The 14,046-nt window shown below is 53.3% G+C and overlaps 6 protein-coding genes across 6 annotated transcripts; 1 reads left to right on the forward strand and 5 right to left on the reverse strand.

Annotated features, from left to right (window-relative positions):
* The first annotated feature begins 126 nt into the window (after positions 1-126).
* BU26DRAFT_478292 (malate dehydrogenase-like protein) lies at positions 127-2,054 on the forward strand. Its single transcript, XM_033825636.1, has 7 exons — positions 127-470; positions 519-629; positions 680-767; positions 819-1,196; positions 1,244-1,328; positions 1,376-1,520; positions 1,568-2,054. The coding sequence occupies exons 1-7, from the start codon at positions 426-428 to the stop codon at positions 1,706-1,708; spliced, it is 993 nt and encodes a 330-aa protein (XP_033688843.1). The 5' UTR covers positions 127-425; the 3' UTR covers positions 1,709-2,054.
* On the reverse strand, positions 1,815-3,208 carry BU26DRAFT_516119 (transport protein particle component). The gene is made up of 2 exons (XM_033828246.1): positions 2,619-3,208; positions 1,815-2,490 (listed from the first exon to the last, which is right to left on the reverse strand). Exons 1-2 carry the CDS (start codon positions 2,966-2,968, stop codon positions 2,073-2,075), a joined length of 768 nt encoding a protein of 255 aa, XP_033688844.1. The 5' UTR covers positions 2,969-3,208; the 3' UTR covers positions 1,815-2,072.
* A 240-nt stretch (positions 3,209-3,448) lies between these two features.
* Positions 3,449-4,457, reverse strand: BU26DRAFT_561111 (uncharacterized protein; the record flags this gene model as incomplete). Its single annotated transcript, XM_033832877.1, has 4 exons — positions 3,449-3,512; positions 3,577-4,060; positions 4,119-4,342; positions 4,390-4,457. The coding sequence occupies 4 exons, from the start codon at positions 4,455-4,457 to the stop codon at positions 3,449-3,451; spliced, it is 840 nt and encodes a 279-aa protein (XP_033688845.1).
* Positions 4,458-6,252: 1,795 nt separating this feature from the next.
* Positions 6,253-7,155, reverse strand: BU26DRAFT_561112 (uncharacterized protein; the record flags this gene model as incomplete). Its single annotated transcript, XM_033832878.1, has 4 exons — positions 6,253-6,295; positions 6,345-6,840; positions 6,887-7,086; positions 7,142-7,155. The coding sequence occupies 4 exons, from the start codon at positions 7,153-7,155 to the stop codon at positions 6,253-6,255; spliced, it is 753 nt and encodes a 250-aa protein (XP_033688846.1).
* Positions 7,156-8,587: 1,432 nt separating this feature from the next.
* Positions 8,588-10,220, reverse strand: BU26DRAFT_548212 (uncharacterized protein; the record flags this gene model as incomplete). The annotated part of the gene is made up of 4 exons (XM_033831926.1): positions 8,588-9,167; positions 9,239-9,261; positions 9,354-9,849; positions 9,899-10,220. 4 exons carry the CDS (start codon positions 10,218-10,220, stop codon positions 8,611-8,613), a joined length of 1,398 nt encoding a protein of 465 aa, XP_033688847.1. The 3' UTR covers positions 8,588-8,610.
* Positions 10,221-11,490: 1,270 nt separating this feature from the next.
* Positions 11,491-13,730, reverse strand: BU26DRAFT_230676 (uncharacterized protein). The gene is made up of 5 exons (XM_033820863.1): positions 13,610-13,730; positions 13,281-13,532; positions 12,063-13,233; positions 11,907-12,013; positions 11,491-11,843 (listed from the first exon to the last, which is right to left on the reverse strand). The coding sequence occupies exons 1-5, from the start codon at positions 13,672-13,674 to the stop codon at positions 11,789-11,791; spliced, it is 1,650 nt and encodes a 549-aa protein (XP_033688848.1). The 5' UTR covers positions 13,675-13,730; the 3' UTR covers positions 11,491-11,788.
* Positions 13,731-14,046: the final 316 nt, after the last annotated feature.

The following is a 14,046-nucleotide window of genomic DNA, read 5'->3' on the forward strand; positions in this document are numbered from 1 at the left end:
GCTGCTGCAGCGCGCGCCGAGGCATTCCGGTATGTCATCATCGTCATATGCCAGCCACAGAAAGTGCCCGAAGATATAAGGGAACTCGACGCCCAGTGCACCGGAGGCTATACCCAAAGTCATTGTCCATCGAGTCACTCTGACACCTCAAACGCAGCTACCCCGCTATCGGCCCGTGCGCGTGCCGTAGCCCCTTCCCCCACTCGACGACAGCCAACAGCAGAGTCTCGTGGTCTGGAAGCTCCTTCCTCTTGACTGTTGTGTATCCCACGCACAAGCAAAATTTCTGACGCCCTTTAATTCCCTCATCTCCACTAGACAGGCTTTGGTGCTTCAATTGCTCTTCTTCTTCACCACTTCGACTTCGTCCTTCGACTACCCCGCCTTCTCCTAAAACACCCTTGCTTTCACACAGCTCAACAAAAATGGTCAAGGCAGTTGTTGCAGGCGCTTCCGGAGGCATTGGACAGGTGAGCCACCGTCTGCTACATCAATGGCTATTGCTAACCGCTCTACAGCCGCTGTCCCTTCTCCTCAAGTCCTGCCCTCTCGTCGATGAGCTCTCGCTCTATGATGTCGTCAACACGCCCGGTGTCGCAGCCGATCTCTCCCACATCTCCACACCGGCCGTAAGGAAGCTCTATACACTTGGCCCGGCGAGACACTGAGTGGTGCACAGAAAGTGACCGGCTTCCTGCCAAAGGACGATGGCCTGAAGCAGGCCTTCACCGGCGCCGACATCGTCGTCATCCCAGCTGGCATTCCCCGTGAGTACACCGCCAATTGGGAAGCCCCAACAAGACGCTGAAACCCCCAAGGCAAGCCCGGCATGACCCGTGACGACCTCTTCAAGATCAACGCAGGCATTGTGCAAGGCCTCATCGAGGGCGTTGCTGCACACTGCCCCAAGGCGTATATCCTCGTCATCTCCAACCCTGTCAACTCGACCGTCCCGATTGCTGCTGAGGTGCTCAAGCGGGCGGGCTGCTTCGACCCCACGAAGCTATTCGGTGTCACCACGCTCGATGTTGTCCGTGCTGAGACCTTCGTTGCCGGCATTAGCGGCGAGAGGGACCCGGCAAAGACTACTATCCCAGTCATTGGTGGCCACTCTGGAGAGACCATTGTTCCTCTCTTCAGCCAGGCTAAGCCTTCTGTTAATATTCCGGCTGACAAGATGGACGCTCTTGTGAACCGTGAGTGACGTGATGCTCCTCGTATTTTCCATCTTCTAACTAGGCAGGCGTACAATTCGGAGGTGACGAGGTCGTCAAGGCCAAGGAGGGTGCTGGTTCCGCCACACTCTCCATGGCCTACGCTGGCTACCGGTAGGTGTAGTGCTAGTGCCGGAGATACGGAAGCTAACAGTGGACAGCTTCGCTGAGAAGGTCCTGAAGGCCGTTAAGGGCGAGAAGGGCATCGTCGAGCCCAGCTTTGTCTACCTCCCTGGCGTGTCCGGCGGTGATTCCATCGCTAAGACCACCGGCTGCGACTTCTTCTCCGTACCAATTGAGCTTGGCGTAAGTTACTCAATTTTTGCCCGAAAATTCCTACTAAAAGCGAGCAGCCCAACGGTGTTGAGAAGGCCATCGACGTCGTCAGCAGCGCGAACGAAAACGAGAAGAAGCTCCTCGAGGCTTGCTACACTGGCCTCAAGAGCAACATTTCCAAGGGTATCGAGTTCGTGCAGAACCCTCCTCAGAAGTGAGTCCCCCGGAGCCCCTTGGCTTCCCTCTTCTCTCCATAGAAGAATACTCATATGTGTTCAGCAAATAGACTATAGGACGATAGGTGACGCCGTACGAGCGACAACAATATGTGAGGGATATGCACTTTGGTTTGCAGAAGCTATATACGTGCTGGGATTGGATGGGTCCAAGCCCCTTTAGATAGCCGGAATTGAGCTCCTCGGCGAAGAAGCCATAGGTGCAGTTGCTGCTCGTTTTCATGTTTGTGATGAATCGTGGCCCCAGATTCTTGCAAGATAGGGCCGGGTATGCGGCCTGACTCCCAAACGCCGCCCAATGCCGCTGAAACATGACTATACATCACCTCCTTTTGCTCATCCCTTATCATGGCTTCGCTCCCACAGTCCGTATCTGAAATGTCGCCGCCGGCAACCCACTCGTCTCCGCTGTCACCGTAGCCACAACCCCCAGCGCCGCAAGGCACCCTCTCACCACGCCCGCGGGGAAATACAAAAACGGCTGTGCGCGTGCAATACTATTCGCATTATCCCTCCCCGCAACGCCCCATGCCGGATCGCCCGTCGCCTTCTCCACCAACGCGTGTGTGGCGGCGTCGAACTTCTTGGTATCGAAGGACATGCGCGACAGCGGCTTGAACGTGTTGTCGGTGAGGACGTAGATGCCGCGGTGGTTGGTCTTCAGGTTGTCGATCTGCTTGCGGAAGAGCAGCGTCCAGAGGTCTTTGCAGAGGAACTTTATCGTGTCGAGGGGGGTTGTCGGGCGCGGTTTGTCGCGGGAGAAACTGTGGTGTGGATGGCGCCGGTTAGCTTGGATGGTCGCTGGGTTTGTTTGTTTGGGGATGCTAGGTGGGGGATGGGGGGACGTATGGGAAGGGACGATGGGGATTTTGGGTTTTTATGTATGCCATACCGTTCTACAACTCCAAGCCCTACTCTATAGCCCAGCGCTTCCAGTCTGTGGAACACGGCTTCCCGTGCTTCTTCCTCGTCGACTGTGCCTGCCCCTCCGCCGCCGGCCCCACTCACGCCTATTGTGCTGCCCGCATCGTTGTCTGTTGTTGTTGACGAGTGGTGCTTTGTGGATGAGGAGGATGGGCCGTGGAGAAATGCTTCTTCGCGTGCGGCGAGGTCGCTGGTTATGCGGTATGCCATGGGAACGAGCTCGATGAGCAAAAGGTCAACACAGGAAGCTGAGACTAGTGTGGCGGTTGGATCGGTGTACGGTTGCGACGGGTCGGTGGGGGTGGATGTGTGCGCCATGTTGGCGGTTGTAAGGACTGGAGTCGAAGGAATAGGTGGACCGGGTGGGGAGAGGTTCGTGGAGCTTCTACGCGGTGGTGGTAAGGCGCGGGATTGGAGGCGCACGAGGAGGACGCGGGACTATGATAGCATTGCGGGGTTCTTGGATGCGTTGAGGGCGGTTTGAATTGTTCTATGTGAGCTGGAGTTTGCAGGGCGCGCCTTCTGGTTTGAATTGTAGATTGAGCGGCACGATTTGGTCGTCGATCATTTACCAGGGTCGCACATGTCATTGCTTGGCATTTTTCCCGATTGAGCAAGCACGTGGAACTTAAACCTCCGGTCGGATTCCCTTCCCCTGACCTCTTCCCAACTTCCTTCGCTCATCAGATACTCCGTCAATTTTATTCATCGTATAGAAAGATGACACATAGCTTGTTCCTCGCGTAAATTTCCGGCGCCCCGTCATGAAAGACGCTGCACACAGAGGCATGGGGCAGTCTACGTGCTTCTGCTGACTGCTTCGTCTGGCACCTGCAGAAACACCACCAAAATTGCCATGTATCTGATATAGGTCCGCTGATAGGTCTCAGCATGCACGCCCGAAGATTACACAGCTGCGGACTTACGCTATCATAGCACCCAGGATAGCGAACGGTCTAACGACCGCAGCAATCGAAAGGAGAGGAGTCGAAAGTGTGAAGGCGGTTATTAGCCCCAACTTCTTCCATACCCCATCCACACTAACAAGCATCCACATTGGAAAAACTAACATGAACGCTCCAGACGCGATGATGAGGTAAGAAAAGGTTCGTTCGATGAGTGCACATGGCATGTTGAACTGTGACGGAACAGCGTCTCTCGTAGCTCCGTGGGGACGCTTGTCCATCTTGCGTTGTATGAAGCGCATGATGGAGGACTGTTCGAGACAGCGCTGTAATACCGACATCGGCTTCGAAATCAAAGTCAGGTCGTCGCGACGATCGCCATATGCGGATTCCGGGGCACTGTGACCCTTTTTTGTATCTCGGAACCACTCGTATATGGCACGGAACCTCGGTCCAGGGGGGTAGGTTTGCGATCGGAGTGCCATGTTCTGGATCAAGAGTTCATCTACACGCTTCATTGTCAGCCTGACCTGGCCCCAGACGATCGGACGCGACTCCCTCACTGTAGTCTTTCAGGCTTTGCTTTGCACAGTCGAGTAGCCGAGCGCGCTCCTGGAACTCTTCCTTACTGTGCACGTCGCCGCCCTGACCGCGGTCATTTCTCATTGCATCGCTCCTCTCCAGCGCGTCATCCAGCCGCTCAAGCTCCTTTTCCGTCTTTACGATCTGGTCCTGGAGATGTAGCAACAAGCGGGTGTTGAGGACGCCAAACCGCCTGAAAACTAGGCTGTCACTTGCGTTAAGAAGCGTTGCAAATGCATTGTATCCCTGGACCGTTCAATTTCGCCCGGTTTCTCGTCGTTTGACTGCGGCATGATCAGTCGGACTTGAGGATTCTCCATTTAGTGACAGTGGCGGTAAAGCCTGAATGTGATCATGTCGGCTGGAGGAGGTGCTATTCAGCTGTGGCTACGTTGGAAACGAGACCTCGTACGATGTTGGAGCATTCAGCCTTGCGAATCTCCCCACCACCCGCGTCCGGCAACCATTCCAGCTATCCACAAGAATACTACTGAGGGCTCCCGGGTATCAACCAGCATGTACCTCCGGGCAGCATATCTTCAATCCCTGGACGTCACTGATCCTACAGGAGCGACAAACTCTCGAAAAACCGCCTCGTGGACGTGAATGCTAGGAGCGTAAGGGCACATCATCTTTCAATGCATCGACGATAGGTTTCGAGAACGCCCGCTTTCACCACCACAGGACAGAAGGGGATTATGGCTCGGGATTGCCGCCGCCCCACAAAACGCATTCAATTACTGCAACCAATCGCCTCAACAAAGAATTCGCGCGGTACACAAAATCGTCACCCGAACGAGCGGTACTGCCTTCTACATAATGCCGGCGGCACCAGTTCAGCCCGCCTACCCTCAACCATTGGCATTGTCAGTGATTGCGTCGTCCAGTATATGCACAACAGGATCGCCATGTACCTGCTAGTAGTCGGCCTATGGACGACGCTGTTTAGACGAATGCTATGAATGGCGTAGACGAAAGAGCAGAAGGAGGAGAAACTCGATAATAGTATTTATAGCTTTAGCTGGCTGGAAAGAAGCTATGAGTTAGAGTAAGGAATGACTAAGCCTAGGGGATAATGATGACCATAGTCATTCTCCTAATGCTCGCATCTGGTATTGCGCGCATAAGATCCGGACTTAGGCTATCAGGCGAAGCTTAATATCCATCAAAAGTAAGCTACAGAAAATTCTGGGTAGCTAGGACCATAATAAGCCAGCAGCAGTGGCCAAGCTCTCAGACAGTTGAGAAGCACTAGCAAGGGAGATCAGCCTGAGAAAGAGTACCACGAATTTGGTGATAACGGCTATCCTTCCATGGACGACCGCAAAATTCCAGAGGGCACAGTCAGCATACCTTGTACTGTACGCGGTTCGCACTCGTTAGGCTACCTGATCCTTTTTCCTAAGATAAGAGTGGTGATAGCACACACAACCCAGTAGCAGATGCTCCTAATCCTTTCCATAGCATAGATCCCTCTGACCCATCGTCATGAGGACCGTAACCCGGGTACTAAGAAGAGTTCCGGGATCGAAAGCCTCCTCATTTCGGCCCCCGACTCAATTACCAGTCTGCAGAAAGACCACCAGAACTGCTAAGAATATGTGCGAGCTTGGTTGTACATTCAAGGTAAGGTGATAGGGGTGTTAAACCAGCAACATATCCAGTAGCTTCAATCGCTTCGCATCCAGTATAAAGGCCATTGGGAGCTGGGTTCATCAATGGCAACTTCACGAATTCTTCAATTGCTCCTCCATCACCGCGATCTGGTCTTGCAGGAGAAGTAGCACTCTCGCGTTGAGCACGCCGAAGCGCCGAACCACTTGAAGACCATGGGAGTCAAGGAAATTTGAGAACTTTCGATACTCAGGTAATTCTTCCATATTTCTAACTTCCTCATCCACCTGTTTCTCGAGATCTTTGGCTTGCATTTTATTCATCATAAGAAGGAGCTCACAAGTTTTATGGCTGAGAGAGCGAGATTACTGGCTAAGTAATCTAAAGGTGCGTGTCCAGCTGGGGTGGGCTGAACGCGTGACCTCATACGATCTCGAAGCATCACGTCTGCATGCTTCTATCTCAGCTATGCCTCCAACTCTCATTATCCGGCACGGTCACTCATCCAGCAATCTGCAGAAATGCGACCAACACCGCAGAATACCTGTGAAGGGTCAGCTCAGCCTTGCAGATCTGTCCAACAAATCACTGACGCAGCAGCAGCCGCTAGGCTTTCAAATGGCCTCGCAACAGTCGTGAGAGCGATCAATGCTAGGAAGATCACAATAAACCCAGTAATGACTCCCAATCTCTTCATCGTTCCATGCGTGATAGCGAGGATCCACAGAGGAGCGATGAGCATAATCATCCCCAGGACAGTGATCGTAATACCAACGAAAGCGTCAATCCGAGCATCGTGCGCGAGACGCAGTGTGTCGGGATAAGGATGATGCTCGTAGGCACCCTTTGGTGTCTTCTTCCTCCAAAGACTTGCGCCGCGAAAGCGAGTAGAGCGTTCAAGAAGTTCGCGCAGAGGAGATGTTGGCTTCAGCACTAGCTGGAACAGGTCGTGTGTGTGCTCTATGTATCCCTTCTCCTCGTCAAGTATGGCGTTCTGGGTGTTCCGGAAGAAGTGGGCGATATTGCTGATGTGTTGTTTTGGTACTTCTGGTCGCTCTCGGAGCGCAGAATGCTGAATTAAGAGTTTATCTATTGACGTAAGCTCCTCTATTATATAAGAGCATTGGACACTTACTATACTGCTTGATCTTGACGTGTATATCTGCTAAGAGCTTGGAACGCTTGGGCAGCGCTTCCTGGCGGAATGAGCCGTTATGGACATCTTCTGCCTCCGCGCTTGCGTGCTCCGCCTCCAACTTCTCCAGTTTCTCCTCAAGTATCGTGACCTCGTCCTGCAGTTGAAGAAGTATCCGAGCGCTTAGAGTACCAAATCGCCTGAAGATGAGGAAGTCGTTATCGGAAGCGAGGAAGGCTGAAAATCCGCGGTAACCAATGACCTTCCATGGCTTAAAGCATCTGTTAGGAGTAGACGATGGCACCTTCGACGGCCCCTGGGTTGTAGCGATCGCGATATCGTCTTTCGCTTTCAGAGATTTGGAGGTGCTCTATGTGCCCACGGAAGGCTTTCGAGCAATTCAGCCTTCCTGCAGTGTCCAAGCCACAGCGGAGTGATTGGCTATCAGCTACGCAGCCAAGTGAGGCTATGCAAAAAGCCACAACTTAGATAAATCGGCGGTGTGCTCTCGACTAACTCTCTTCGCTTCTCTTAAGATCAGCCGCCTTGCTCACAACAGAGATGGACGACGACCGACCCAATGAGAAATTCGGCGCTCATGAACCTCAAGACGCTCCAGATTCACGCCCGTCCCATACATACTGCAATGTTAATGAAGGAAGCCATGGAAGCAAGGCTCCTGAGACCGATTCCCCCGGGTCCAGACACTACGATGCTGCATTCTTCGATTATGGGCCCCTGGGAAATGGCGGCTGCGACAATGATGGATTCTCAAATGAAGACGAAGAGCCTCCCTTGACATCAATCGAGCTCCTCGGAAGCCGAATATCCAATACTGGATCAACGGAAAATGTTTCTCAGGAGGCTGGTTCCTGTGCCCCTTGGGATGACGCTGAACCTTATGCTACATCCTCCGATAACTGCGGAGTCGAAGCAAGGTACGACGAGTGGCTCGCTCGGGAACCTGAGACCGTGCATTCATTCAGTCAGCAAGAGGCGTTGGGCGGTTTTCTAACCTACCACGCCTGGCCAGAAGAAAGCGGGGAATACACTGGATTTGGCCCTGCGAACGGTGCGTACGTGATCCCGCTGAAGGACGATGAGTTACCACCCGTCGCACCACCGCCACCACCACCACCACCACCACCACCGCCACCTCCGTTGACACCGTCAGCAGGCCGCTGTGGAGTAACACGGTCGAGAGACAACTACGGTATGGAGGAAAGGGCAGCAAACATTTATGATATGAGCCCAGGGCTGCTAGACAGTTGTGTTTCTCGTATGCCCATAGGGGCGAGCTTAGAATATCGCCTTGCCGGAGTTCCTGCCGATGGAGTCCCCACCGGCGAGCTGCCCCTTCTAAGACCGAGGGATCCCAACACTTCGCCTCTGATCCCCCCTAGAAGCGACACTTGATCAACTTCATCAACCACCTCCGAAATCTTGGTCTGCGATATCGATGACTGCTGCGCAAAGTTCCCCGGGGATTATCGGAAGGGGAATCTTGCGAGACACAAAAGGCTCAAACATGATCTTTCACTTCAACATCCATGCGGATCATGCAATAAGGTGTTCCCCAGGTGCGACGCTCGTCTAAAGCACTGGAGGAAATATCAAGGTGAAAGAGTAGGCTGTGCCACTGGACCAGACCGAAGAAAAGCCATAATCCATCCTCAAGTTATCATTGAATACGGAGCGGAAGTAAGGAGAGCGAAGCATCGATTTCACGCAGCTCCTCCGCGCCCACCTCCAGGGTCACCGTCACTGACCTCGTCGAGACCCAGCATCAGAACCGAAGTGGACGCCCCCAACTCACGACCATCTAGAGGCGAACCAGAGCCATGTGCAAAATACAAGAAGAGCCAGTTGACGAGATGTTCGAAGTCCAGGCCTTGGCCAACCTGCGAGCGAGCAGCTGTCTGTATAACGTGCGCAAAAAGAGAGACCTTCTGTGGTAACAAAGGGGATTGTCTAAGGAACCAACGTTGCTTAGAACTCACAGGAGGTCTCGAAAATCTACGATTTGCGGCGGAAAGGAACAGCACTCGGGAGGGATATAGACGACCTATATTCGAGGACAGAGAGGACATGATATTCAAAGCTAGAGAAGACATGATATTCAAAGACGGAGAAGACATGATCTTGAGGGAATCCGAGCTAGCCGCGCACATGAAGAGGGAGAAGGTTGCTAACGCGGTAGACGCCGAAGGTAGGGTAGGAAAACGCAAACTGGAGAGACGCAGGAGCATGGGCATGGATGAGACCCAGAAGCGGTACAGACCTGTTAGGGCAGAGCAGGGTTGGTGTCAATCGCAGCAAGTTCCACAGTCGACTTTCCTACCTCAGTCGTACTTTTCGGACGAATGACTGAATTCCTAATTCGGAATTTGTAGAAAGACCACCAACACGGCCGCGTATCTGTCTGCTATTAGCTCATGTGGCTCGGAAGCTTCGAAGGCTCACTCACCCAGCAGCCGCTAAAAGACCATCAAGTGTTCTAGTGTCGGTCGTGAACTCAGAAATGGCTAGGAATAGCACAACGAATCCTGTAATAATCCCCAGCCTGGTCTTGATTCCATGCGTGACTGCTAGCAGCCATAGCGGAACAATCAGCAGCGCCACTGCCATCGCCGTGGAGATGATTACAACAACTGTATCGATCGTGCGCTCCGACAGTCCGAAGCCGTAGGTCTCCACCCTAACCTTCTCGGACTTCGCGATGGAGGTGACGCGTCTGCGTTCCGGAAATCGGAGTCGGATGGAAAGGGAGCGTACAAACTCGCGCAAGGGTCTCCAAGGATCATATGCCAGTTGAATGAGGTCCTCGTAATGTTTTACGTATAAAACCTCTTCCTCTAGAATAGCATTATGTGCGTTCCAGAAAAAATTGCGCAAGCTATCGATATTGCGAGCTTTCACGGGGCGTCGTGCTCGAAGGTCAGAGTTTTGGATCAGGAGTTCGTCTACAAGCATGAGCCGTCAAAACTGCTATAGATGACTGGGTTCGCTTACTATATTCCCTGATTCTGGAATAGATCTCATCCAGGGTTTGAGTACGCTCTGGCAACGCTTCGCGACGGAAGGAACCATGGTGTATATCGGGGGCTTCTGGTCTCGCGCCCACGGTTTCCAACTCTTGCAGACACTTTTCGAGGACTACAATTTCATCTTGTAACCGAAGAAGAAGTCTCGCAATGAGAGCCCCGAAGCGCCGGAATATCATGAAATCATTGTCTGATGCAAGGAATGCGGAGACCCCGATGACCTTCCATGGTTTGAACAATTCCTGAGTGGGGCCTACCGGATTAGGCGACGGTTGCTGGTTGGAATCCATGGTAATGCGCGCGATTGAGCTCAGCGTGAATGGAAACGGCATTCCAACAGTAAGTTTCGGCGTTCAGCTTGGTATATACAGACATAGCAAGTGGTGAGGTCAGCTTTCCACCTCATCATGCAAGCCATCCAGCCACAACTTGGCCGCCACGCGGTTAATCAGGTAAGATTATTGGAGAGGTAAGGTGTCCCGTCCTATTTTATTTTACCAGATGGAAGGTGGATTGGTTCTCAGCCCTCCCCGCAGCTAGCTGTAAGTAATTTGTTCCGAGTCTCTTGGGCCTTTCCGATCAGCCAGAGCAGCAATCCACCCCACAGCCTCCTCAATCCGCGGGCGATGCTCCACCTCAAGAACATCCCACGGAGCGCTTGTACTGCCATATCCCGGATCAGACTTGTTGCCATCACTCGATGTCATTTCGCCCCAAGGTTTCCACTCAATCTTGCTCTTGAAGCCCTGAATATCCAGTCCGAGCTGCTCCCACAGGTCCAGCTCTTTCGCATTCCAGTGGATGTACCTGAGCCGCCGCAGGTCTTCTGGATTGACGCTCGTGTCCTTCGCTAGCGGAACGCCTAGGGGCGCGGCGAGGTGGATTTGAAAGAGCTTCATCTTTGCACCGATGATGACGAGGAGCGCAAAGTCCTTGCATGTCTCACTACATGAGGGATTAGCATCAGTATGACGTCGGCTTGCGGTACTAGAAGGTATTACTTACTGCGCTTCGAACTGAGCCATCCATAGTTCATATTCTCCTTGTAGATAGGCCTGAGACGCCCTTGCCTTAGCTTCATGTTCGGCGCGAGCCCAGCCTTCAGGAGTATCCTCTCCGCTTTGCTTGATGAATGTATAGCAATATGGTCGAACTACGGAGCGATCACCCTGCTTGTACTCGAGCTTTCTCTTCGCTACATTAGCCCAGATGCTTCGCGCTCGTTCCCACGGACTGCTGCTGCCCAAGATCCGTTCGAACATGTAGTTGCTATAGTGCTTGTTCGTGCAGCCGATAATCCGAAGGTGGTGGAAAAGGGCGGCGGAGTACAGACACGCTAGCTGCTCCGTCGTGTGCTCCTTCGGGTTGGACACCTCGAAGACATACCACCAAGCTTCTTTGTCTGGGTTTACATGGTCAGGGGTTCCTTCAGTGTCGCGATGCTGTCTGAACAACTTGTCTAGTCGGTCGTGGAAGTTATCATCATAGACTCCCAGGTTTCCGTCGGGGTCATCGCGGCTGATTTCGCCGTCGGGATCGGAGAGGGAATCGAACCACAGGGAGATTTCTGGCGTATAGCTCGCTGTCCCGTCCGCGTGACCGATGACGGGGAACCACTGTATCGGGACGCTGATTTGCCTTCGGCCCCATCCCCAGGGATTCGGGTTTCGCCACTTGTGCGGCTTTGGATTGAATGGACCTAGGGCTCCCACGCTGGGATGATACCATTCCGGGTCCGCATTAGGAACGGCGACACCCTTAAGCCCATCGCTAAGATAGAGGACATCGGACGCGTAGTCTCGAAACGCCCGAGATACGAGGAGGCATGCTCGCTGGGTGGTCTCGTCCACATAATCGACTATTCTGCGATAGATCTCGTTCGGCAGTCGTCCGTGATTGCCGCCTGTCGAAGGCTTTAGACTGATGCAAGTCTCATTAGTACCATTGCAACAGGGAGCGATAGGAAATAGCCTTACGATCGGCAAATCTGTGCCTCGAAAAGATGGGCAATCGCGTCGAATGTGCCAGATTGGTCAGACGTCGGATCATACCAGTCGATCTCCTTCTGGGGGGTGTCTTGAACCTGTGCAAATGTCAAGATGAGTCCCTAGACATGGTTCCATATCCCTTACCTCGGGAACAGATTGCCCCTGCTCGGGTGTTTCTCCCCCAGCGTTGCCTCCACCTGATCCCTCATTGCAGTTATCCTCGTCCAGTTTATCCTCATTCAGCTTACCCTCGCTCGATTCATCCTCAGCATTTTCGGCGCTCGGTGCTTTCTCCAATTTATCGCCCTCGGCTTCTTCATCACGGTCTCCATGGTTAGACCCGTCCTCAGCGTTTCCGGCGCTTGGTGCTTCCTCCGCGTTACCGCGGTCGGCTTCCTCATAGTCACTATCACCCTTAAGCGGAGGATACTTTCCCTCGCTGTTGTATACGAGCTTGTCTAAATCGATCGAGGAGCGACTCTCTTCGTTCCCGAAACCCCTCTGTCGCAACTCTCTATGGATCAGCCTCAGCCTCCTCGTATGCTGCACAGCCCCGTCCAGCACTCTAACCAGCACAGCACGATCGACCGAGACTATGATCGCGCTGAATTCCTCGCGGCCTTCTGACCTACCCCGCTGGGCTACGTCGATTATCGCATCTTGTACTAGCGCTTCGGTACCAAGCTCCAGCACTAGGTAGACCAAGACGCCGGACAGCCAGTAGCAGTCCGTCTTCGGCGCGCTTCCAGCCTGCTTGTCTGGAAGATGAAAGCCTTGGAAGATCGAGGCCGTAAACTCGGGTTGGGGATCCTTCAAGATGCCAGCGAAGCGCCACCCCGATTTGTGTATGATATGGCGACCCGATACCAGACGGACTAGATCGGTCGAGCAGGACGCGAGGCACAGCATGGCGAAGATCAACTCTCGGAAGAGGAAGTCGCTCTTGTCTGTTACGGTGTCGTTCGTGGCAGTCATCGGATCGTTGTACTTCTTGACCAGGACCTCGAACAGGCGCTTGCACATGACGAAGTGCGGCTTGCGATTGAGCTGCGAGATACGCTTCGGCTCGATGATGGAGGGGTTCAGTTGCTGGTACTTGACCGACGGGTCGTAGTCTAGCACGGATGCCGGAGCTTCGTCCTCTGCGATGGACGAGTGTATTGCATCACGGTCGAGCTCGCCGAAGAAGTATTTCCTCGCTTCGGGCAACAAGTCCTGCCAGCTGGGGGTTATTTCGGCCAGGTGGAAATAGCAGCACCCGTTGACGATAAGACGCTCCTTGTCCAAGTCGATGACATAAATCCATTCATCGTAGCTGTGCACATGTCAGTTTCGTTGCCGTGTCCGCACGACAGCACGTACAGTCCGTCGCTCAGGACCTCAAAGTAATCCGGAATGTACGCCAGACCCTCCACGCCCAAGCATGGAAGCGATGGCAGCTCGTCTCGACTCAGGATTGTCTCGATAGGAACCGAGAAGATGTGGCGCTCCAGGATAGCTTCTATCTGTGAAAAGATCTCCCGGGTCTGTTCAAGCCATTCGCGATATGCCTCGGGGTTGTCGAGAGGTACGGGTCGTAATAGCGCCTTTCCTAGGCCGCTAGGGTAAGAGTCGCTGCCACAGTTGGTTAGCGATTCAGGAAAATCTCCCGGTGGTAGAGGAAAGCCCTCGTTCGAACGTATGCGACTTACTTGCGGTTGTAGTAGGCGTAGAATCTGCCACGCCACTTGAACACGTAGAAGCCTCGAGTGCCCATGATGGGTAGGTGGTTCGAAGGGCTCAAAAAGTTTGCCTCTTCTGTGGTGGTGTTGGAGAACTCGTTTTATCGCTGGAGCGGGGTAGCTGCCTGCTCAGGTGGGACACGTTGTCGCGCGATCACGTGTACGCTAAGCCAAAATAGACGTCCACTTTCTGTTTCATCAGTATTTTCATCCATGTATATCTTCGAGCCTGCGTTGTCCCCCTGATGAAACCAGCCGACACGTCAACAGCGACATCATGAGGAGATGGACCCGAGACTACTCTTCCCCTGGCTAAGTTGCTGTTATCCAGGTCCATCCTCAAGCTTCGGGCCTGGAGTAGAGCCCTCAAAACAAACAGACATCATCTCGGAATACCGACCCGTGAC

Source organism: Trematosphaeria pertusa (assembly GCF_010094035.1).
Source record: "Trematosphaeria pertusa strain CBS 122368 unplaced genomic scaffold BU26scaffold_3, whole genome shotgun sequence".
In the NCBI taxonomy this organism is placed as follows: domain Eukaryota; kingdom Fungi; phylum Ascomycota; class Dothideomycetes; order Pleosporales; family Trematosphaeriaceae; genus Trematosphaeria; species Trematosphaeria pertusa.